The sequence below is a fragment of the Canis lupus genome, chromosome 18 (assembly GCF_011100685.1).
Source record: "Canis lupus familiaris isolate Mischka breed German Shepherd chromosome 18, alternate assembly UU_Cfam_GSD_1.0, whole genome shotgun sequence".
NCBI lineage: Eukaryota > Metazoa > Chordata > Mammalia > Carnivora > Canidae > Canis > Canis lupus.
Genome location: NC_049239.1, coordinates 45755631 through 45781281, shown reverse-complemented (window position 1 = coordinate 45781281; position 25651 = coordinate 45755631). Strand labels below are relative to the sequence as shown.

At 50.4% G+C, this 25651-nt stretch overlaps 1 protein-coding gene across 4 annotated transcripts in view; it reads right to left on the bottom strand.

Moving 5' to 3' along the window:
* The window catches only part of AP2A2 (adaptor related protein complex 2 subunit alpha 2), a 96024-nt gene that overhangs the window by 9741 nt on the left and 60632 nt on the right, over window positions 1-25651 (bottom strand). For 2 of the 4 annotated variants that reach the window (XM_038563533.1, XM_038563536.1), the window contains exons 4-14: window positions 23919-24112; window positions 19872-20001; window positions 16892-16993; window positions 12893-13001; window positions 11578-11728; window positions 9829-9997; window positions 8494-8631; window positions 5807-5989; window positions 5197-5294; window positions 4543-4774; window positions 4276-4443 (exon numbers count right to left, since the gene is read on the bottom strand). In XM_038563533.1, coding sequence (XP_038419461.1) covers window positions 4276-4443; window positions 4543-4774; window positions 5197-5294; window positions 5807-5989; window positions 8494-8631; window positions 9829-9997; window positions 11578-11728; window positions 12893-13001; window positions 16892-16993; window positions 19872-20001; window positions 23919-24112 — 1674 coding nt within the window. The remainder of the gene's footprint in view (window positions 1-4275; window positions 4444-4542; window positions 4775-5196; window positions 5295-5806; window positions 5990-8493; window positions 8632-9828; window positions 9998-11577; window positions 11729-12892; window positions 13002-16891; window positions 16994-19871; window positions 20002-23918; window positions 24113-25651) is intronic. The other 2 variants (XM_038563535.1, XM_038563534.1) reach the window with 2 other exon arrangements.

Below are 25651 nucleotides of genomic sequence, written 5' to 3'. Positions count from 1 at the left end.
ATATAAATAACTGCTCATTCCTCTTTCAAATTTAGTTAGTACACTGAATTTCCAAAAAATTATATGTGTCACTATGCAATACCATGTACAAACTCCACTCCAAGGTAAAGGAGGTATTACAAAACATGTGCTCTGCAAAGAGGGTGTGGGTCTGACGGGGCTGAGGACCCTCCTCTGTGTGATGGCCCCTCCTTCCCTGAGGCTAGAAGGGGAGGGAGGTGTGCAGTGCACCAAGACCAGCCCTGCAGGGGCTGCTGGCAGAGAAGAGGGGCTGGGCTCCTCAGGAAGGGGAGTGGCACTAATCACCTGGGCCCCAGGAGAAGGGACAGGGACCACAGAGGAGCTGTCAAGAGATGGAATATGAGAAATTTCTGCAACATCAGTATAGGTCTAGATGGGACCTCTAAAGGTGGCTCCTGGCCCTCACTACACCTATGACAGTACTCCTGATGGCACAGCTTCTCATCACACTGTCATTGTTGGAGTCTAACTATCTGAGGGGCATTATGAATTATGCAAGGAAGGTGTCTGTCATAGCTGACAGACCTGCAGCCTAAACGGGGATTATTTCCCCTCTGCCACCTATTCCAAGATCTTTACCACTTGTTCCTGAATAATGGTTCAAATGTTTGTTTAAAATTTCTTTTTTTTTAAGATTTTATTTATTTATTCATAAGAGACACACAGAGAGAGAGGCAGAGACATAGGCAGAGGGAGAAGCAGGCTCCCTATGGGGAGCCCAATATGGGGCTCGATCCCTGGACCCCAGGACCACAACCCGAGCCAAAGTCAGACACTCAACCACTGAGCCACCCAGGCACCCCTAAAATTTATTTATTTGAGAGAAAGAGAAGGAAAGAGAGTCTCAAGCAGACTCTGAACCAAGGGCAGAGCCCAATGCAGACCTCAGTCCCAGGACCCTGAGATCGAGACCTGAGCTGAAGCCAAGAGTCAGAAGCTTCACCAACTGAGCCACCCAGGCACCCTGGGGCTCAAATGTTTTTGTTTTTGTTTTTTAAGATTTTATTTATTTGAAAGAGAGAAAGAAAGAGAAAGAGAGAGCATGGGTACACATGAGCAGAGGGAGGGGCAGAGGGAGAGGGAGAAGCAGGCTCTTAGCTGTGTTGTGAGCCTGAGGAGGTGGAGCTCAATCCCAGGGCTGTAGGACCCCAAGACCACAACCTGAGCCACAGTCAGGCACCCCCACACTTCTTAAAGTACGAAAATATTTTGTCCAGGGGCACCTGAGTGGCTCAGTCGCTTAAGTGTCCAACGCCTGATTTTGGCTCAGGTCATGATATCTGGGTTGTGAGATCAAGTGCCACATCAGGCTCTGCACTCAGCAGGGAGTCTGCTTAGAATTCTCTCCCTCTGCCCCTCCCCACACCCACATAGATGCATGTGCCCTTGCTTGCTCATTCTCTCTAAAAAATTTTAAAATTTTTAAGAAGAAAAAAAGAGAATCTTTTGCTCAGTTAAGTCAAATAGCACCCCAAAAGTTATAAGAGTTTTACAAAAGTAAGGCTGTTCTGTTGGGAGAACCCACCTGGACAAACACTCCCTTTCTAGATCCCCTGTGCAGGTCTGCCCCAAGGCAGGAGTGCTGAGATCCACTGCCTCTTTGCTGCCTCCTCCTCCTTCCAGGACTCAGGGAGACCCTGCCCAGGGAGTCTAGTCTGCCTGGCACCCATCCACACAAGTTACTCCTCCTCACCTTGACGGCAACAACAGCAGGAACCAGAACAGCAAGGAGAGTCTCGCATGCCCACAGAGTGCATGTTGGCTCCAAGCTCCACTACCAGCCTGAAAGCCCCAGGAGGACTGGGAAGTCTCCACATATCCACCAGAAGTGGCCGTGGCGCCATCACAGACACTCACCATGCATATTCACCACACACAGACAAGCAACCAGAAGGCACAGGTGTCAAAGCCCCAGGCCCATGGAAGGTAGACCCAACCCAAGGAGATCAGCCTGTTACAAAGAAAACATTCTTCCAGCATCGTCCATGATCCTAAGTAAGACATGCTGACTGATGCTACTCCACAGTAAAACACACCAGTTTTCCACATAAAATCCAGGTATCTCAATGCCATTTTGAGGCAGGGCCTCCCCTTTGAGGTGGAAGGAAGACTAGAAGAAAGTTTCAGCCAAGAGAGACACCTTTCCCTTTTGTCCTGCTTCTCCTGCTCCCTTTGGAGGGGTCTCTGATCCAACCCCCCAGGAATCTGAGCACTGAGGACAAATGAGAACTCATGTTATCATGATACTGTCCACAGTACTGCCATTTCTCAGCTCAGAAGGGGCATCCCCTCAACAACCACAAACATCTACCCACCAGGCACCCCTAACAGTCAAGCAGAAAGCTCATAGCCTGAAGTTAAAACATTTGCCGAATTAACCTGCAAGAAAACCTCCCTCCTCCCCATTCCCGAGAATGTGCCTTATCAACAACTAGTTAAATCTTACACCTTCTCAAAGTGAGGCTCACATCCAGCATCAGTAAGGGGCCAATGGATTCCCAAGGGCCACAGCCTGGGTGCAGCTGGGCAAACCAGATGTGGCCCAAGGCCTAGTACGTGTACACCTCTCAGGAAAAATCAAGAACCAAATAAGGAGAAACCAGTGACAATTGTCAGAATTGACATTAAAGCCTATTTCCTGTGCTTACATATGTGTGCTCAGCTGGCAGCTGGAGCTGCTGGAAAGGAGGAGGGTGTGGGGCTGCCTCCCAAGGCAGACAGGCATCGTAGTTTCTCCTGGACGACAGCCCCATCCTGCATTGTATGTGTCCGTCTTCAGATGACACCACTGGCAGTGGAGCCACTGCCCCCAGCACCGAGGGAAGAACCCACCCTGGTGTAGCACAAACACCAGCTCACACACAAGCCCACAGGTGCACTGCCTCCAGACATCAGGCCACTTCACAAATATAATCTATTGACAAAACCCTGGCACTCAGATGACCTTTGGGACCTCCTCACAAACAAGTGTCCATGTGCCCTGGGGCACCTAGAAGGAGGGAGAGGTCAGTCATTGCCTTCAAGGCTCAGGTCCACTCTGTGCCCAGGGGACAGGTGCAAAGGCATGGAGTTTAAAAAGCCAGCCCTGTACGTTACCCAGGGACAAAGGGATGATGACCACCTGGAGAAAAAGCATGTATTTATCATTCACCACAAAACCAATTTGTGAAATTCAACTGCCAGAAATCAGGGAGCAGGCATCACACAGAAATACACCAGAAGATCCAGACTAAAATCACTTCCAGAAAGAAGGCATCGGGGCTCCAGAGACTTCTGTCACCATGGGGACCCCAATTCCAGGGCCCAGTGAGGCCTGAACATAGGGTTCATGGCAGGCCCAGTGTCCTAAGCTCAAAGGCCAGACACATGGTCAATAGGGGCACACAAGCAGACCTGGGGACAGGCAAGGAGACCCCACCAAAGAGCACCAGGACTCAGACACAAGCACACGCTTGACAAGCAAACCTCCACAGCCCTGGTCTGTCCACATATGGACACACATCCCCCCTGACACCCCTCCTCATAATGGCCACCTGATAGCACTAAGAAGTACTGTTCACATCACTGGACCAAGATCCCAGAAAGGAAACAAAGCTCTCTAGAATTCCTTCTGCAACAGACAAGCAGAAAGCCCGTGGTTGTGGGGAGAAAGGCCCAGCACCCAGGTGGCGGCTGCATGGCGGGGCTGGTGTGCACGTTCTCACAAAGCTCCTGCTCCAATCAGGAAGAGTCAAGAAACAACTCTCAGAACTCCATCTCCCATCTGACAAACATCAAAGGACATGTTTTCATTTATATGTGAATATTTTCACCATGTCACACAGAAAAGAAAAACTGGTTCTAATCCAATTCACCACTGAAAACCTCAAAGAACAGGATGAGGTGGGTCAGTCTGCTCCAAATCAACAAGGAGTAATTGGACAGGTCTCCTACATGATGAGGCAGTCCTGCAAGAGCAGTGAGTGACTGCATCATCTGAATCAAAGTTAGGACAGAGAAGAGCTGGACCCTTGGCAGAGGTCTGAAGGATGGCCTGAAATTTGGAGCAGGCACCTGGGTAAGAAAAGCTTCTGGAGGTCATGGGGAAAGGAGAGGTGAAGACCTAGGCTCAGTCCCACCGCTATGTTCTCAGCACATACGGTCAGACTCAACACAGAATTCTCCCCACCAGGCAAACACTCTGCTGGCCCCGAATCTAGGAGAGCAGGCAACCCAGGAGCTCCAGCTGGGCACTGGCATCAGGAAGGGACCCACCGCGGCGCTGGCCGGGGCAGGCTCAGGGCCCCCATTGACATCTGCGCTCCTCTCCCGCTTAGCATCCTCCAGGTCTGTCACAGTGTTTGGGCCCTTCTTCTTCTTGAGCTTGGCCAGGATGGAAGACTCACGCTCTGGAAAAGGCGGCATCTCCTCCAGGACGGTTGCCTGGAGAAAGAAGCGCCAGGTGACCAGAGTTCAAGGCCCTGCAGCCTCCAGCCCCAAGACAAGTGACAACATAGCAGGGCGGGAGAGGCCAGAGCCTACCAGGATGTCGGTGCTGGCCACTGTGCTGAGCCTCAGATACTCCACGGCCCGCTGCTGCAGCTCTACATCCGCGTTCTTCAGCTGGCTGTCGCTGCGCAGCACATCCTGAATGGTGGTTTTCACCTCCGGAAAGAGGTTCACAAATTTGATGTAGGTAGACAAGAGCAGCGCCCTGGTGGGGACGCTGCACAGGTGGAACTTGGAGTGTAACAAGTTGAACTGGATCAGGGGGCTGCAGGGCAGAGACAGGTGGAGGCAGTCAGCCCTTGTCTCAGACACCCCGTGCATCTCACCAGCAGGTTAAGCGGGGAGCGGCTCTGGGAAATGGACCCACGTTCAGCCAGAGCCACTCCCATAAAAGAGAAGAATATGCCAGCAGGCACGCACCTCCAACTCTGGACTGAGTGCGAGCTTCCTCTCTAATAATGTCAGCCATATGACCACATGGCTGTCATCAACTAGAATCTCTGTTTTTATACAGCTTGAAGGAAAATAAAAGTATATGAATCCAGAGCTAAAGTGTTCTTGTTCTGGCTCTCCCAACAAGCAGGTAAGGACATCTGCCAGCCTTGACTCTGCCATCAGGTGAGGACCAGGAGGCAGAGAGCCAATATCACAACACAGTGCTCACCCGACTCCCACAGGCTCTCTCACCTGGATCTCGGGTCCCCAGCTATCAAGTTTCCAAACTCCCCCAGGATGTAGCCACCCACTTTGACCAGGTTCTCATGGCACGCCGGAGCCTGGAGAGCCTGTAAAACAGTGAGCACGATGAGCCCGAGGCACAGGAGCTCACAGCATAGGTGACAGAGCTAAGAGGCATCTGAGGTCAGAGTAGAGCCACTAAGTCATGACAATGCACCACAACTAAATAGAACTCGGGTCGGTTTCTGTATGTTAGTGCAAGCTTCCAGCAAAGCTTCCAGGAGACCCTCCTGGCTTTAGCACCCACCCCTTCCTTCTCTTCCCACCACTTCTATAGGTACATCAGAAGCAGCGGAGCCCCAGAAGCAGCGATGTGGCCAATCCCAGCCCTGGGACGAGAGCTGTGCTCTACTCAGGCCCCAGGTGGGGGCAGGTGCACATCAGCATCCTCCTGGGGGCACATGTCCCTCACCAATGGAGGCCCTGCTCGTACTGGAGACAAGGCTCAGGCAGAGGAGGTGTCCACAGCATGAGCTAGGACCTCTCAGAATAGCGGGTAGGAGACATGAGGGAAGCCAGAACCCCACACTTTATCCAGAGAGGGGCATCCGGACCATACCTCGAACACCGTCTTGGCAGCATAGCCCTGCACATCGTCCCGGTTGATGACAATCTGAATGACACGGTACCACACCTCTTCACTCACATAGTCACCAGCAATCCGGATCAGGTTGAGGATGGTGTCCACGTACCACGTGTAGTCCACAGCATACTTCTCCGCCAAGATGGCAACCTTCAGCACCTGCAGAGGGTAGAGTCTCAGGGCAGGTGTTCCAGGCCCCACAGCAGCAGCAGCAACAGTAGTGGTAGCCATGGCGGCAGCAGGAGCAGCACCGGGTGCTTCCCTACGTCAACTCCAAGGGTTCAGAAGGACCGACGCATGTGCCAAAGCTTGCATGTGCAAAAAGCTTCCCATCCAATTCTCAATAGAGCCCAGAAAGTTTAAGACTTGCAGATTTAACTGGGGAAAACCAAACTACCCTCCAGAAATAAACTCAGAGAGACACAGTCTAGGAAAACACACAGGAGGGCTGGATCATTGCTACAGGAGGACACAAAAGCCTCACCCTGCATTGCCACCCGACTACAGCCTTGGCATGGGTCCCCCTGGGTCTCCTCCTGCTCTGGCCAGGTTTTCTCAACACTCTCCCGTCTACTCTTTGTGGGAGACCCCACACACTCGTTTCCCCCTACACACTGCAGAACACTCTAAGGGTCACATGCACTGCCCAGGGGCAATGGCACTGGGCTCTCCAAGAGCAGACCCTGGCTTCCTCACCCAGTCACCTTCTTGGGGGCACTAAGCCCTCTGAACAGCATCCGCTGTGAACACTAGACCCTGTCCTTCACACAGCTGCCCATGCTCACACCCCACCTTTCCACGCCTTCACCTTCCTAGAGCCTAGACCACCATCCAACTGCTTGGCCCGCCCTCTGGCGTCCACACCGACTCTCCATAGTGACGCCAGAGCAGCATTCCAAAACTCACTCTGCATCACTGCCCTCAGCTTAAAATCCTTTGATCCTAGAGCTTGCCCCAAAGCTGATCACACAGGGTTCCCCCGCCAGCATCTTCACTGCCTCTACCACACATGCCTCCTTGCCTCCCAGTGGCCCACCCCCCTGCACCTTCACCCTCTCCTGACAAGCTCACTGACACCTCCTGCAGAAGTCCCCCAACCCTTCACGACAATGCCTCCCAAGGCCCCCCACCCGAGGTCCAGAGCCCTGCCCCTGCCAATCCTTAGCCACTTTACAAGCAGGTCTGCCATCCTGCCTATGAGCTGCCTTCCCCATGGACAGAAAGGACCCTTGTGAGCAGGGCAGCACACAGAACATCAGGTGTGGCTGCCCAACAGCTAGTGTGACCCCAGGGCACATCCTCATACAGACCAGGCTGCACAGATGGGCAGACAGACCATTGACCTGGAAACAGAATGTTGGTCTTACTCCTCATATGACAAAAGCTGACTGAGGAACATCACTCATCATTTTAAAGGAAAAGCAGGAGCCAACACAGAGCTGGCTAACGTTCAAGACCTTAAAAACCTACCCAAATACACAGTCCATCTCTGCTCAGAACACACCAGCAGGGATAATGACTGTGCCCCAGTGACGACCGTGTCCCAGTGACTACCGTCCCCAGAGGCAGCTCCGCCCACACAGGCGTTAAGCCCAGGACCCGCTCCAAACACCTCCAAACATGACCCCCACCACCCAACACTCCCTGCATGTCTATTCCTGGAGCTTCCTCCTCACTTTACTGGTTGGGCATCAGTGCAGCTCCAGGGTTGCTTCCTCTGAGAAGCCTTCCTTGACCTTCTTCTCCAGGGCTGCACTGCTCCTCAGTGAAGCATGGCCATGTAGTAATTAAGCACGCCACTTAGCATTGAAGAGCTAGCAGCTGGCACAGCCTGGCCAGGGAGCCACAGCCATTCAATAAATGATCCCCTATAAACCTGAGTGTCTGATTGTAAGCGGAGTCACATATACCCAGAAGCTCTGAGCCTTTCATTTCCAAACCAAACACCAGCCTAGGAGCAATCCTGAGAGATACTTGTGGTGAGCTCTCATACTGGACACCTGCTCCCCAGGGCTCCCCACGAGGCCTCAGCTGCACCTTGCTACCCAGAACAACAAACAAGAAACACTTTTCATAGGAGACAGAGGCTGCAGGGTTGCTGACTTTGGCAAATGACCTCTCCACAAAGATTCACACTGAGCCCTCTGTGAATCACACACACTCAGGGCCCCCGTGTGCTGGCCACAGGATACCAGGAACCTGGTGTGCCCCAATTCTGCATCACCACAGCCTTCCCCACAGTCACCACGTGTGTGACTCTGACAAGGTGTTTGGTATATGCACCCACTTTGCTGATGATCTAATGCTGGAAATATCTACCAGGTAGGAAATGGTGGCTGTACTCAACATATCAGAGAGGAAGGAGTGTGTGCCCAGCACGTAAGCTATAATTCCAAGGTTCAATCTTGTAGACTTTTGCCCACAGGAATCTGAACTCGTGCTCACCTGAGTTGCAAAAGTATCTCACTGTGAGGGTCCCTGCTCACACAGGCTGTTCAAAGTCATTTCCGAAAGACTGAAAGGCTCCACTGAGAATGCTGATAGGAAGCTAAGGCAAAGGAATCTCTCACCCAGAACCAAGCAGATCCCCAGAAAAGTGCCAGAAAAGAATCACACACTAAGAAAAGGAAGACTGTTGGCGGCATAATGGCCATCGGACTCACGATCTCCTCCCGGATAGAGTAGTCAGCCGTCTCCAGGTAGCTCAGCATCTCGGCCACAATCTGCTGAGCATTGCTGCGGTCACACATGGCGTAGAGGAGGTCCACAGCCCGCTGCCGGACACTCACGTCCCGCTCCGTCTGGGGGTGAGGCACAGGGTGAAAAGCTACTCAAGCGGACTGTGGGCAGAGTGGCCAGACCCCAGTGGCTCAGGCACCCTTCTCCACCCAAAGCTCACTGTGAGCTCTTCCCAGTGAGCTCTAGACGCAGGGAGCACCGGATACATACTGCTCATGCAGAGCCCTTCACTACTGCACTTGGGCCTAGCAGCTGTGGCCCCCCAAAAGCAAGGTGCATCCCTAGGGGTAGGTCAGAGGCCTCTCTACTGTATGGTCACATTCTGGCACCTTCCATATCACCTGGGAGCTCATCACAGTGCCACTCTCAGGTCCCACCCTAGACTGCTTCTGCAATGGAACAATGCTCAGCATAGGACAGCCTGGGAAGCATGGCTGAAGGACAGAGGAACAGGCAAAGGCAAGGGCAAATCTTAGGACTTCTGGCAATAACTGATAACTAACACCAAAACCAGGGCCAGAGAATACAGAACACCACAAAGCTAACTGCCAGCCCCTGTGTGGCATCTTATTCAAAACACACACCAAAAATGCTAAAACACAAAGGGATAGAGTCAGACCTGTTCTTAACCATAAGCCTGGGACAGAACAAGGGGCTCCGTGGCATCCCTGCCTGACTTCTGTTCCCCAGTGCCCTTAGTCTAGCAATCTCTAACACTAGGAGTACCCTCATGTCCCACCATGGGCGGTGAGCCCACACAGCCTGTTTTAGAGACCCATAAAGACAGGTAACAGCGGAAAAAAAAAATAAAAAGGTAACAGGAGCAGGTCATCTCAACTTAGCTCTTCCAGCTCTAGAACTTAAATTCCTTGAGAAAAGTGAGTTTACTCAGAGACAAGGACAAAATATTTTTTCTATGAAAAAGAAGTGTTTGCAATGATTCATACATCTACCGTGACTAGGTTACATGCAAAACATGGTGTTCCAGGGACGCCTGGGTGGCTCAGCAGTTGGGCACCTGCCTTCGGCTCAGGATGTGACCCTGGAGTCCCAGGATCGAGTCCCACATCAGGCTCCCTGCATGGAGCCTGCTTCTCCCTCTGCCTGTCTCTGCTTCTCTCTCTCTCTCTGTGTCTCTCATGAATAAATAATAAAATCTTTTTTAAAAATGGTATTTCATACTGCGTGCTATAAGCTGACCTCATAAGCAGAGAAAGAATCATCCAGACAGTGAAAGCCCCAGAGGACAGACCACTTGCCTTCAGAGCATTGATGACTGTCTCGATGTGTGTCTTGACTGCCTCGTGGGAGAACTCGGAGCTGGCTAGCGTGCACATGCTCTCCAGGGCCAGGTAGCGCAGGTTGGTCTCCCGATGCTGCAGGAACTGGCCAAGCTGGTTACAGGCGCGGACGAGCAGGTTTGGCTCACTGCACAGAAAGGAGAAAGGGAGTGGGTGGGGGTTCCTCAGCACGCACCTCACAGACAGGACCACTCACAGGTCAGCATGGCAGGTGGCATTAGAAGCCAGCACGCTGCTGAGGGAGACCTTGGGGCCTCCTACAATGAAGGCTAGTTTTACATTTGCTCTGTTCACTGCCACCTCATCTGCAGAATTCCACCAGCTCCAAAGAGCTAGTGACACAGAGGGACTATCCCAAACCGAGAGCTTCCTGAGCCTCTGTGCCAAGCTCACAGAGGGAACACTTAGGGTTCTCGCCAAGGGGCCAGAGAGGCACCTTGGCCAGAGGCAGCAAGCCTTGGTGAATGGCTGAACAAAGGCCTTGCACATGAGAAGACTCCTGAGAGCCACATGCACAGACACAGAGGCACGAGATCAGCGAACAGAGGCATGAGATCAGCGAGTCCTGAAGGACCCCTCCTCAAGGAGTTCTGGTTGCACTGCTGTTTACTCTTGACTTTGTCCTCATGATGTCATTGCTCTTTAAATATCTTCAATAGGGCAGCCCGGGTGGCTCAGCGGTTTAGCACTGCGTTTGGCCCAGGGCATGATCCTAGAGACCCAGGATCGAGTCCCATGTCAGGCTCCCTGCATGAAGCCTGCTTCTCCCTCTGCCTGTGTCTCTGCCTCTCTCTCTCTCTCTCTTTATCTCTCATGAATAAATAAAATCTTTAAAAAATAAATAAATAAGTAAATAAATAAATTATATACACACACATATATAACTTCAATAAAGACCAAAGGGCTTCCTCTAAAATCAGAACTTTTAACAGTTCCCAACCCTGCTGACCAAGGACTCTCCATAGGATATTCTCTCACAAGAAACTACATCTGCCCAGAAACACTGAGGTGGAAGGCAGCTAGGAGAGGGCCTGCCAGGCCACCTGTGCCCCACACCACCTTGGGGGTGTGCAGCAGTCTGCAGTCACGGGACCCTAGGGGCATCTCCCCACAGTCCTACCTAGGAGCCATACTGCCATGCTAACGGGAAGTCTAAAATAAGGCATCATTCACAAGGTCACAGGCAGGAAGGCCACAGGCAGGAAGGACCACCAGAGCTGAGGAAGACAGGCAAGGAAGCAAACCATTCTACATCTACCATCGCCCCGTGCTGTACTGACACACATGACTGTTCTACCCCCTCCCCATAAAGGCCTCAGACCAACGCTGAGCGCAGCTTTGTGCTGCAGGATAGTTAACAGGCACACACCCCCATCCCTCCTGTAAGGTTATGGGAGAAGCCAAGCAGGATCGGGGTGCCCAAGGGGAGCAGGAGAGGCCCTCAGGAAAATGGTGCAGAAGTCTGAGGCCAGAGAGATCAGGGAGTGCTGGAGGAGCACGAAGAAAAGGGACTGCACAGGGGCCTAGGCCCGTCTGAGGAGTGCAGAGACACCGTGTCAGTGTCGGGAAAGGATAAGCACCCTATGTCATCCAACAGGCCTCCTGTCAACAAGAAAGGGCACACATACGTGTTTACGAGGGGTGTATCGTCAAGCCCACTTACGGGAAAGGTCAAGGGAAGGAGAGCACCATCCACTGCTGACCCACCTATCGTGGTGAATGATCAGGCTGATCGCCTCAAAGAGCACGGCGTTCTTAGCGTTGGAATGCTGCACTTTTTTTGACTTTGGTGGTTCCTGGGCTTTGTTCAGAATCGTCTCCAGGCACTCGGTCAGGCGGCCTCGCACTGCGGGGTCTTCTGGGCAACACAGAGCACTGTGAGGCAGGGTTCCCCACACCCACCAGCCCCTCCCAGCCGCACCACCTCACAACCCAGGGGGAAATGGCTGGTGCACATTCCTGGTCCAACTGCAGAGCTACTGAAAATGAGAGGATTTAATAGCCAGGGTACCTACACATACATTTTAAAGCAAATATGATACACAACACCTTCGCTGCGTTACAGATTACACAAATCAAGAGAAAATAAAATCTCACAGTTTGAAAGACAGGAGGCAAAAGATCTTTTGCTCCACCTTCATTCTCAATAGATAGAGAGAAAATGTTACTAAAGCCAATAAAAAGAGAAAGAAATGTTTAAAGTTCTAACTAAACCAGAGAAAAAAAATAATAGACAAAAAAAAAGAATAAGAAAGCAGTAAAAATGTCAGAGGATCAGAAACAATCTGTCCACCAAAACCCCCAGCACCTCTGGGGTGTCGCAAATCCAGCCACTGGAGAGAGAAGCAGAACTCTGAGGACGATCACAGGAGGGGTACCACCAGGACCCAGCCACCTAGAAGCCCAAAGTTTAGGGGCCAGCCATGAGAAAACTGAAGTTCACGGTCTAAAAGGAGGGTCAGATGAGGAAACTCACACCCACAGGCAGGTGGAGATGCCCCAGATCTCAGAATGAAGCAGCAGGATGGCCGCTAGGCAGGCCGAGCAGGCAACCAGGGGCAGCAGGGGGATGCAGTAAGGAGCAGGGCCATTGGAAGCATCTATAAAAATTTTCATCTACATTCTTCAGCCAAGAAATTCTATTTCTAGAACTAGTTAAATGTAACATTGTCGCCATAAAATATGAACAGAAAAATATCCCCAATGCATACATTAAAGTTATACAGATTATTAAAAATTTACATAAAGTTTGTAGGCCTTTCAAGTTTTACTGAAAAAGTGTGTTTCAAACCCTGCACAGATCTGATACTATATAAAAAGCAGAAATAATCCCAAATTGTAACAAAATTTTGAGTCCTCTACCCACTGCTCTAGGAAAGCCAAAATGTGTGGCAGCATCACAAGGATCCACAGAACAAGAATCAGTGCTGGGAAAGGACTAATAAAAATAATAAACAAAAGACATAACCCTAAGATACTGAAGTAAATCCCACTCGAGAGGTCTTTGCTGCATAGCTGTTACCTGGGGGTGGATAGCACTGTAGCAACCTCAGAAGTTTTACGGACAGCCAGGGAGCCGGGACAAAATAGTAGGTATAATCCTGAAGGTCTGTGGATGCAGATGTCACAATCTGTAAGACAATACAGGGTGCGGGCAGATGTCACTAAGACAGGCCCTCAGTGTGGTCCTCAGATCACACACTGAGAAATGGTTCTGTTCAATGAGCTAAGAATATTAATACACTTCTCTCACTTTAGAAGTAAAGGAGCATAACGATGCCAGGCTCTCAGGGAGAGCGTCCCACCCACTGTCACTTTCAGGAGTGGTACCACATGCTCTTACTGTGTAACAGCTACCCCACTCTGCAAGCACAAACCAGCTGATACCACTGACCTGAAAATGCTACAGAATTCAAATGGTCCTAGACTGGGAACCCAATCTTTCCTTTGTGGACCAAGAAGTGAGTAAAATACAAAAGGGAGAACTTTGGTCCCCTCAGAAGGGAGAAGTTGGTGTTCTGAACCCAGCCCCGTACCTCCACAGGCCTCCAGTGCCAACCCCTGCCATGAGCTCACCAAGGCCAAAGAGCAAGTTTCCTTCATTCATGGTTCCATCTCCTTGGCCGTGGAGGTCCTTGGCAGGGCAGACATTCCCTCCACCTTCTGAATATATGACTGCCCTAAGACATTTCATTTGCACTAACATACAGCCCAGTGCCTTCCCTACCCCCATGCGTCAGGGAGGTCAGAGGAGTGCCATCCTACAAAGTTCACAGGTGTGACACTTTAGGTCATATGTAAGCACATTCAGGAAGGTTTCACCCTGACCCCTGCCCTCAACTCCAAGACAGCAGCCCAGACCCAGGACATGGCCCCTCCTGCAGGAAGGCGAGCTCCACACTGTAAGGCATGGACAGGACAAGTAAAGCAATCAGAGGGCCTGAATGACATGGAGCAGAAGACAGGGAGCACTCTGCTCCTCAAGACACAAGGAGCCAATGCAGGCTGTCTCCCACAACTAAAGCCACACTCAGAAACTTAACTTATAAATCCACACATTTGAAACAAATACAAAAATAAAAGCAATGAAGAATTCACCTCAAAGATTTACAAAGGGACTAGCAAATTAACCCAAGAAAGTAAAGGAAATGAAACAAAGATAGCAACAGGGGCACCTGAGTGGCTCAGTGGTTGAGGTCTGCCTTTGGCTCAGGGCATGATTCTGGGGTCCTGGGATCCAGTCCCACATCGGGCTCCCCACAGGCAGCCTGCATCTTCCTCTGCCTATGTCTTTGCCTCTCTCTCTCTCTCTCTCTCTCTCTGTGTGTGTTTCTCATGAATAAATAAATAAAATCTTTAAAACAAAGATAGGAAGAGAAAGCAGCCAGGGAAGAAAACCACAACAGAGACAGCAACAAGTCAGAAGCCATTACACTCAATGGGCTTATCAGGGATGTGAAAAGGCACAAGCAGCCCATGGGAAAGAAAAGGGGGCAAGAGTACGGCCCACACCCCCTTGACCCCACAATGTACAGAGACTTTCTATCCATACATTTGAATGTTCAAATTAGCAAATTCCATGAAAATAAAATTTAAAATCCAACCAAAACTGATGAAAGGACAGAAAATGTAAAGACCCGTACCTCATTAAATAAGCTGAATCCAAAAGAAGAAACTCTCACACAAAGAAACTCTAACTTCATATGGCTTCACCAGTTAATTCATGATAAAAGTATTAGCAAAGTTATAGAAAGGAATTTCCTTAGTGTGACAGAGAACCAACAACCACAAAGCCAGGAAAACGGCCCATCATGTGAAACACTGAAGACTCCCCCTCGAGGCAAGGAAGAACATCCTCTCATAGCCACACCGAGTGCAGGTCTGTGTGGGAGTGGGAAACACATACGAATACAGGCTGGGAAAGAAAACTCATCATCCACAGACATGATGGAGTACAAAGGAGATCTAATGCAACCTACACAGAAATTACTAAAATTAGTGAGCTTGGCAGAGTTGCCAACCCCAAGATCAATGTACAAATATCACTTGCACAAACCAACACATGGTGGTTATAAAACACACTTAAGACATCGTTGGGGGACACGTGGGCAGCTTAGTCAGTGAAACATCTGACTTCGGCTCAAGTCATAATCTCTGCGCTCAGTGGGGAGCCTGCTTCTCCCTCTGTCCCTTCCCTCCCACTCATGCTCTAGGTCTCAAATAAATAAATAAAATCTTAAAAAAAAGATATTGTTATGAATAGCATTTTAAAAATAAGCTGTATAAAGATGAATCTAACAAAAGATAAAGTAATCTCTACTCAAGAAGTTCTAAAACATTACTAAGAAAAATTAAGGACTCTCCAAATAAATGGAGAGGGACACTATGGTCATGGATTTAAAGACTCAATATTGTAAAGATTTTAATTCTTTCAAAACTGATCTACAGATTACAGTCCCAACAGGATTTTGGGGGTGGGGGAACAAGATATGAGGGCGTGCTCCACTGGACATCCAGTTCCAGTAACTAGACAGCACGCCTCTGTGCAAACTGAACAGACAGCAGCAGGGTGTGCAGACCTAGCTCACTGGTTTCTGGCCAAGGTGGCGCCCAGCGGGATGGTGTCAGGGAGGCACTAGGACAACTGGAGAGACACAGAAGCCAGTCCCAAGGTAGCTGTCAACCTAAATGTGAAACTGCAGAACAGGGGCAGACTTCCTAGACAGGGAACAAAAGGCACTAACCAGGAAGGAAAGGGTTCGGGCACTAGAACTGAGAGTCTGTGATCACAGAAGGCTTCACCAAGGCAGCGAAACGGCAAGTTACAGAGCAGGCTGAAGCATACAAAGATGCCATTTTTGAACACCAATCATGGTTAAATGTGGGCAGTTTTGTTTGGTTCAATCTAACATAACAAAGTGCTCATATTTAAATATAAAGAATTTCTTCTACAAGCCAACAAAAAGGAAACTATTTAACGAGAGGGATGCCTGGGTGGCTCAGTGGTTGAGCGTCTGCCTTCAGCCCAGGGCATGATGTGATCCCACAGCCCCAGGATCGAGTCCCTCATCGGGCTCTCTGCATGGAGCCTGCTTCTCCCTCTGCCTATGTCTCTGCCTCTCTCTCTCTCTCTGTGTCTCTCATGAAAAAATAAATCTTTAAAAAAAAAAAGACATTCAAAAAAAGCAACAAACATGCAAAGCCACTCAACCTTGAGGATAATCAAAAAAATGTAGATTTAAATTACAATGAGACACCACCATGCCCCCAGGATGGTTAAAATCTAAAAAGCCAAGATGCAAGGCACTGGGAACCGCACACTGCTGGCAGGAAGGCCAGCTGGTACAGCTGCCTGCTCACCCTTCAAGGTGACCCAGCTACGCCACCTCTAGGGACACACCCACCAGCAATTCACTCACATGAACCAACCAAGAGATAGCCAAGCTGGGTCACTCCTAATCACCTCAGCGTTGGGGTACATTGTGGTGTATTCATACAAATTCCACACAGCATCAAAAATGAAGGAATGGCACACAAAACAATTATGACAACTCCACAACACTGAGCACTTTGAGTCAAACACAAAAGAATAGATGACACGTAGGGTCCCTATGGACAACAATTCAAGATGCCCGATTTAAAGAACATGTGCTCAGGCAGCAGAGCAAATGAGAGCAAGCAGTGAGGCTATCCAAGTGAGGACAGGGCTCCCTGTGGTGGGGAGCACCCGCCAGTATCCCCGTTCCCCACCCTGCGCGGTGGCCGAGCAGCTCTCAGGAAACACAACCGTGAGCTGGGCTGCCTTATTCTGGGCACTTTCCCATATGGACAGGACATTTCTCAACTGACAAAAAGGTTGAAAGAAAACCCAACAACATCCTAACCAAGGCAAGTTCTCACTCCTCAATTTACAAACTGAGCCAAAGACCTTGTGTTCTAAATAGTAAGCTAATATCTTAGTTAAATAAAATAACTAGGACCAAAACACACTCTGATACCCATTCCCCATCAATAAACTTACCCTGCTTAATCTGGAGACGGCCAGAGAGACAGAGGTCTTGAACTCCTCAGGATTCTTCTGTGCCAAGGTGGTGATGAGACTAGTGGCAGCAGTCACCACGCCCTGGAACAAACACACAGCAGATGCATACTATGAGTACATCCAACATGCCTGAAGCTGTCTTCTCATTGTAAACTCATTTTCCAAATAAAATTTTAAAACTGAGAGCAACAACCTAGAGCCCCTGGGCCAAATTCAAAACTACTTTGCCCCACCATGTCTTTAAAAACTGAGATAGCACACAGGCATTGTTTTCATCTTGGAGCTTCTGAGAACCTGGGCATTCGGCAATTCAAGGGCCCAGACCCCTGCCACAGTGGAGGCTGTTGGAGGGTGGCAGCAGCCCCAGGCAAATCTCCACCTGCCCCTCTACCCGACTGCCTTATTCTGGATCTGGTTCCCTGTCTGGCCCTGTAGTCAGCTGCACTCACTGCTGCCCCTAATGTAAATCACTCTGTGTAGGGGCACCCAGCTGGCCTCAGTCAGTAGAGCACCCAACTCTTGATCTCAGAGTTGAGTTTGAGCTCCATGTTAGTTGTAGAGATTATGTAAAAATAAAATCTTAAAAACAAAAGGAAAAAACCACACTCTGAATGGACCGGGGAAGGCAATGTTACCTTTAGACTCATTTGAATCTTCACAACCCAAAAGTAAGACTGTGGAAAACAGCAGCTGAAAGAGCCCATTCTTCCCCCTCTTGAAAAGTAGTCTGGGTTACACATCTCTGCATGCTGGTCCCCAAAGCATCCCTGGCCCCACAGAGCCCACCCCACACAGCATCCTCTCTCAGTGCACAGGATCTCCCACGCAGCACAGGGACATCTCTGCTCCTGGCCCAGGACAACTAGGAGCTGCTCCCACCAACTCTTGTCTCTTGAAGGGAAATACTGGTTAAGTAAGTTAGTTCTCTCATAAATATAAAATAGTAAAACAAAAGAATGATACTTATTGACAATGAAGATGCAAACAAAGCTCAGGAAGCCACCCGGATCATCATTTAACCCCTCTGGTCTTCCTCCACCTCACCCCTGAGCAGGTGGGGGAAGGGCAGCATTTTCTGCAGCTACAAAGGCACAAGGACAGTGAGCCCCGGCCCCAGCGATGCACCTCCTTCAGCTTTCTACTGACAACCTGAAAGCTATCCTAAAGAAACAGATCCAACCGGCCTCCTGGACTCTCCTGACCTCGAGACCAAAGATAGCCACATCTCAGGCCACCTTTAATGACAAAGCCAAGAGGTGCATGACACAGCAACCACAGCCATATAAAGGACAGCCGCCACTAAGAGAACAGAGAACACACGCAAAGAGCAGAGATGAAAAAAGACAGTGATGGGCTTGGCCCTCCTGTGGTTGAGGTGGGTTGTAGCGGCCCATGGCCAGGCACATACCAGGCAATACAGCTGGTGAGCCAGTCATGGGCATCAAAACACTGGGGCTGTGGAATCATATAGTGTCAAAAGAGATGAACTCCCACAGCCACCACTCTGGAAAACTGCTGAGTGTGAACACCTGTTGGGCATGTGGTTCGGGCCTCCTGAGCTGCCCCAGCTCTGAACCTTCATCACCTCCTGGCTCAAGTCTAGATCTTCTCGAAGACACTAAATCCCTCTAAGCCTCAGTTTCCATATGTGCAAAACTGGAAAAAGCCCCCCTGCTTCCCAGGGTCTGCCTGGAAGGCGACTTGTAGCCTCGAGCCTCACAGCCTCCAGCATGACTTCCCGACTCTACGAGTGGAGTCTGAACTTGAAAAGACTGAGCAGGACCCATGTGACCCAGCATGCAGTCCCAAACCCTACCCCCCCCAAGTCCCTTCCCTCTCCCTACAACATGGCTGCACAGACCTAGCTCCACTCTGAAGAAGAGCTGCCCTGCTTGGACACAAATATCCCAGGAAGTATGGGCAATGACAATGTGGGAACAGCCACAGCAGAAGCAAGCATGCCAATGACACATCTACCAGCTCTCTCCTCTAATCTGCGTGCAATGATCTTTTTCTTTTTTCTTTTTTCTTTTTTTTTTTTTTTGAGGAGGAGAAGGAGTGAGGGGCATAGAGAGAGTGAGAGAATCTCAAGCAGGCTCCCAACTGAGTGCAGAGCCCACTGCAGGGCTTGACCCCACAACCCTGAGATCATGACTTGAGCCAAAATCAAGAGTCATATGCTCAACTCACTGAGCCAGCCAGGCTCCCCTATTTTTAATTTAATTTTTAAAGTAGATTTCTTTCTGGGAAAAAAATGTAGTAACCAGTTAACATACTCATACCTATCCACTGAGCAGGAAAAATCTGTGTTGAATTTCAATCCTCTCATTTATACAACAAAATGCATGTAGCACAAAGCCACTGAACCCAACATCAGCTCCTATTTAAACCTGACTGCTGGTGTCACGTCTTTGTGTGCCCCTTCCAGTGTAACCCATGTCACATCACAACCACAAAGTCCCCCCTACACCTCTCTGTCCTTATCTACAACACAGGGAGGACAGTCAGGCCGGGCCTGTGCAGTGACCATGTAGATTAGTAAGACTGCATGCCAGAGCTTAGGTTGGGGTCACTGACACCCTCCTCATTACTCCAGATAGGCACACCATACAGAATGCCCTCCCAAAACAGGGTACTTCCAGGAGACACTGATCTCTCTCTTATTCATCTGCACAACCCCAGCACACAGGAGGCCCTCTGATGACCAGTTATGTGGTGGGCCAGAGGCCATGTCTGTGTTGTCCAATCCCAGGGAAGGGGGAGCTCCTCCCCTAGCCACACGGCCCCACAAGTGCTCACACACTCAGTGGACTGAGCTGTGGAAGTCTGCCCCCAGCATAAGAAACTACACTAAAAAAAAAAAAAAAGAAAGAAACTACACTTAGCTGCTTTCATAGTGGCTATTCCAGAAACAGTTACTCAGTGAGGTGAGAGAGGCCACGACTCCACAAGTATTTACCAAATGCTGGTCGTTGAGAAGGTGCACAACTCGGGATGTCCAGTCACCCATGGGGACGAGATCAGGAGATGTTCTATACAAACGCAGCAAACAAAGGGCGGCACTCTGCTTCACGCTGTCCATGGTGTCTCTGAAAGACAGACACCGGTGGTCACTCAAGAATACACTCAGCACCCCATGTGGCCCCACCAAGCTGAGCAAGGCCCCAAGCCTCACAGAGAAGACCCACGGTAACCTGGAGACCAGGTTGCTTCCACCTCTGAGTGTGATCAAGCTCATGCCCACCTCCTCTAAGAGGTCATGTGTGGGCTGTGTCCAGACAGTGGCAGAAGGCTGTCTGCTCGAATGACTTTGCCTCTGACTTCACCTCAAAGAAAATCAACAGCAGAGAGTCCTGCCAAGAAGTCTTTCATCTCCAAAAGTGTCCATTCTGGTGTTTTTCCCAAATGCTGAAGAGGACCTTGGCTATGCAAGATGGAGCATATTCAACTAATGTTCCTCTGGATCGCGATTTTCGTTTAACAATTCACTTAATAACACACAATCAAAACAGTGTTAGAGAGCCTTGCACTCCCACCAAACTCCCCTGGTGACTCTCTCCTGCCCCCTGCCTTCACTCTGTGCCCTCCTGCCCCTTCAGCACAGTTGATTGTGAAGAGCCAGGCTCCTGCACTATGGAGCCCAGCATCCCAAGAACAAGCCCAGCGTCTCAGGGACACAGCGAACACTGAGAAGCTATAGGTCAGAACAATTGTAGATGCCCCAGGAGAGGGGCTTTGGAGGGTTTCTGGTTCAGGTTTTAATGCTGCCTAAGGGCAGACAATGTTCCCAACACTCTGTCTACCCCTCAGCCTCCCTAGTCCCAGCCAAACTCTGCTGGGCCACCAGGGAAGCTACAGGCCCACTAAGGAATAACCCAGGGCAGGCTCTGTGGAGAAGAACAAGTCAGCATTCTCAAAGCACTGGTCCACATGGTGGGGGCTCTCGGTCCACATGGAGGGAAGAGAAGGGTTTGCACTGTCTTTACCATTCACCTCCCTGGTACACTTCTGGTTCCTAAATGAATCCAACCCGAGAAACCTCCAAACTGCTACCCATTCTACTCCAAACGGAAATTACCTTAGTAAAAAGTTCTGTCAGATGCTATACTACCTGGGAAGCAGGAGCTACCTGCCCCTCTCTCTGGTCCCACAACTTCCTCACAAGGAGCAGCAAGGAACAAGGCAGTGCGCCCTGCAGGCCTCGTGGCAGAACTGCACTAGTACCAAGGAGCCAGTGTGTCTCTATGCTTGCAACAGTGCATCCCAACTAGCACAGGAGGGCCTTCCCATCCTGCCCTTCCCACGCAGCTCCGACGCCCACCCTAGAAGAACACTCCAGAGGAGGGAAGTACAACATCCAGCATCCCCGGGAGGCCAGGGAGAATGCTGCCACCTTGTTTCCATTCTGTCTCAGGCCCAGGGCTCAATACCTGCACAGCTTCTCTTTCTGAGTGCAGAATGAACCTCAGCATAACAGACACCCTACTGAGACGCCTGGGTGGCTCAGCGGCTGGGCAGCTGCCTTCGGCTCAGGTCATGATCTCAGGATCCAGGATGGAGTCTTGCATCAGGCTCCTGTGAAGAGCCTGCTTCTCCCTCTGCCTGTGTCTCTGCCTCTCTCTCTCTCTCTCTCTCTCTGTCTCTCATGAATAAATAAATCATTAAAAATAATAATAATAACTGAGGAGCCAATTCTGGTGCAGGGATTTGACTTTGTTGAAACCAAGTCACTACACACTCTCCCTTGCAGCTCCTCAGTCTATCTCTGGCCATCTCCGTGAGCTGTCAATGGCTTAACTGCATTTTCAAGTGCTGAAAATGGTTTTCAAGTATGGCTTGTGGGTAGCCCGGACCTGGTATCTGTGACCTTGATTCTGACAGACACTTAGCTGGGCAAGGCCTCCCCCACTGTTGGCGCCCCAGGCCTTGTAACTCGCAGACATGGCTCAGTTGTCCTCCTGCAGCAGGGCTCTCTCCCCGCCCATCCACTCTGATGTTCATCCAGGCTGGGCTTCGTTATGCACCCTCTGTGTCCTTTTAATCTGCAAACGCAGTGCAGCCTTTATTCTAGGAAAATGTTCTCGAATTATCATCTGAATACTTGCCAGAGATTACCTCTGTCTTACATTTAATTTTCCAATAATATTTACCAAGCATGTGCTGTATACCAGGTATTGTTCAAAATGCAGGAAATAAAGCAACAGCCATAGCAGACAAAAACCTCAGCCCCCAGGGAGCTTGCCTTCTGAGGGTGGAGGCAGGCAGTACACAGATGTGTTCACTGGCATGTGCCAGAACAAAAAAGATGCCAGACAGAGGCCAGAGGGAGCAAAGAGGACCAAGGAAGGCCTTGCCAGGCCTGGAGCAGCCCTAACGGGTAAGGAAGAAAAAACGTGAAGCCCTAAGTCCACACCGTCCCCAGCTCTTTCAGATGGACCCAAGGCCTCTTCTGTCTTGGTACCTCTGCTCTCAGGGTGTCCATCATGCCCTGCAGCCCTCCGCGGCAGACACGGAATGGTGTCATCTCAGCCCCCCAACTTGGTTCCTCGGCTCTGCAGCCCCTTCTAGGGTGTGACTGACTGCTGGCACATCCTCTGTGAGCCTTCCCCACTCACAGTCCTCTGGGGCCTCGTCTCCAGCCTGGTCTCTCTGTCCACCTCTGGTGCCACACACTTTGGACACTCCTCCAGGGCTTGTGTGGCCACAGCCCTTCTCGTCACTCCTCTAGCCCAGGGCTCACCCCCAGGGCACAGCAGGAGCCAGGCGTGCAGGATGTGGAGTAGCATTCCCAGGGTCCTCGCCCAGAGCGCTGTGGCCTCAGTATGCTCACTGCCAGTCATCCTGGAGGAGGTGGTCCCCCAAGTCCTGATGAAGTGCCCAGGACTGGGGCACTTGTTGGGCCAGACATGTCACCAGGGTGTGAGCCCTCAGTTAGTTTCCCAACTCAGCAGAGACCTGGAATATGAAGCAGGGCCCTGCCTCTGCCATGACCCATGGCACTGGACAGCCCAGCACGGTTTCAAACTCGTCCAGAGCTGCCTGCTCTCTCGTGTGGCCTCTCTCCAAATTAAAGGGGGTTAGTTTCTAAGAATTCTCAGGATTTGGGTGTTTGGCCTTTTCTTTGGTAATGCTCTTGAGAAAGGGCAGGAAAGGACCCTGTGCTACACCATAGGATAACTGCATTCCCTTCTTCAATGGTTGAAGGTTGTAGTTGGTTGTAGTTGGCAGGATTCCTCTATTTTTTTCTTTTTTTAAAAGATCTTATTTATTTATTCATGAGAGACACAGACAGAGAGGCAGAGGGATAAGCAGGCTCCCTGCGGGGAGCCCGATGTGGGACTTGATCTCAGGACCCCAGGATCATGCCCTGAGCCAAAGGTAGATGCTCAACCACTGAGCCACCCAGGCTCCCAGGATTCTTCTTCCATCTACCTTTTTTGTTTTTTTTTTAAAGATTTTTATTTATTGGGCAGCCCCATTGGCTCAGCGGTTTAGCACCACCTTCGGCCCAGGGCGTGATCCTGAAGACCCAAGATCGAGTCCCACGTCGGACTCCCTGCATGGAGCCTGCTTCTCCCTCTGCCTGTGTCTCTGCCTCCCTCTCTCTCACTCTGTGTCTCTCATGAATAAATAAATACATAATTTACAAAAAAATAAAAATAAAACAATAAAGATTTTATTTATTTATTCATGACAGTCACAGAGAGAGGCAGAGACACAGGCAGAGGGAGAAGCAGGGTCCATGCAGGGAGCCCAACACGGCACTCAATCCCGGGTCTCTAGGATCACGCCCTGGGCTGAAGGCGGCACTAAACTGCTGAGCCACCAGGGCTGCCCTCTTTCATCTACTTTAAAACCCAGTGGTACTGGGGGAGCAAAGGTATGAGCAGATGTCACCAGGTACCTAGACATACAATTCTCCCACTATCTAAGACAAGCAGATTAACTCATCCTATAAATTCTTTAAGTAGGTACATGTCTGACTTACTTCACAGGAAAAACATACCCAGCTACAAGGATTTTTGGAATCTCCCCAGCGAAGGCCTCGGCCATCTCTCGGCTGCCCACGTTGGCGATGCAGTGCAGGGCCAGGCCCATGAAGGTGGGGTTCCGACTGGCCAGGTCATTCTTGATGGCATTGTTGATGAGCCGGATGAGCTCACTGTTGGAGTTCACCAGCACAGAGATGAAGAGGTAGCCCTGGGTTCCAGAGACAAGAGGACAGAGAGCTCATGACAATGAGGGACAACCATGCACACACATCCAGCCTTTAATCAGCCTCCCAAGGCCTCCAGTCTGCCCTGTATTCTGCAGGAGGAATCATGTCAGAGGGTTCCTCAAACACTGATGAAAACACCAGTTCTGTTAAAGAAGCAAAGTGTCTGCTTCCAGCTCTGCCAGGAGACAACCGTGTGGGACACACCTAAGAAGCACTTAGCCAGGTGTCCCCATGGTCCCCACCCCCAGCACTTGTCCCATTCACCTATCCATGGCAGTGTGTCTGAGCAACCTGGACTCACCACTGCCCCAAATGGGGTAGAAAGGACCCTGACTGGAAGGCCCTAAGAAACTACAGTGATCGGATGCCTGGGTGGCTAAGTGGTTGAGCGTCTGCCTTCAGCCCAGGGTGTGATCCTGTGGTCCTGGGATTGAGTCCCACATCGGGCTCCCTGTAAGCCTGCTTCTCCCTCTGCCTATGTCTCTGCCTTTCTCTGTTTCTCTCATGAATAAATTTAAAAAAATCTTAAAAAAAAAAAAAAAAAAAAAAAACCTACAGCAAGTTCCAGAAACCCTGCTGACTGTGACTTTACCCTCTTTCTATTTTCCTTAGCTTCCCCTCACCACTGGCCAAACTCCCGCCCTGAGTCACCCCCTGTCTACACCCTGGCCTTCCTGGACTCATCTCATCCCTGACCACACAGGTGTAACTCCTACACAGCTTCCTATTGTATGCCTACCCACATCTTCACATCCGTTCCAGTCACTGCTATCCCCTCTTCAGCTCTGCACTCCATGCACATGCCCCTGGCTGGGTGTTACCTGCTCTGTCTGCCTCTGCAGACAAGGTTAACTCCTCCTCCTCCTGTGCCCACTCAGGCCCCAGAGAGCACCAAGGGCCTCCTTCCCTGGGCACTGGCTGCAGCTATAATTCTCTATCCATGGGCTGGAGGATGCCATCTCCCCATCAGAAAAGAGCAGGGGCCACGTCTGCTTCTGGTCACGGTGTCCCCAGCGCACCCAGCATACTGCTCGGGCCATGGCAGACATTCAAATTCTAATGGGTAAATACCAATACTTTACAAAATTCCTCGGGGATATAGAGTATTCCTTTTACTTGTAAGTTAAATTTTTGGACAGAGGAAACACTGCAGAAAACATAAAAGTATCATTCCTCCCAGAGGCCATAGGACTAGAGTTACAAAGCTTGAGAGGGTTTCAGGTACCCAGGCACCAGTACCATCTAGGAAGGCAAGGGCACACCCATCTGTGGCTCCATCTCTTAAACCAGGTGGCTGTGGTGCCCTTGTCAGAAACAGAAAGTCAGGGGGGTCCTGAATGGCTCAGTGGTTGAGCGTCTGCCTTCACCTCAGGTCGTAGTCCCAGGGTCCTGGGATCAAGTCCCACATCGGGCTCCCCACAGGGAACCTGCTTCTCCTTCTGCCTTTGTCTGCCTCTCTCTCTCTGTATCTCTCATGAATAAACAAAATCTTTAAAAAAAGAAAAAAGAAAGAAAGAAAG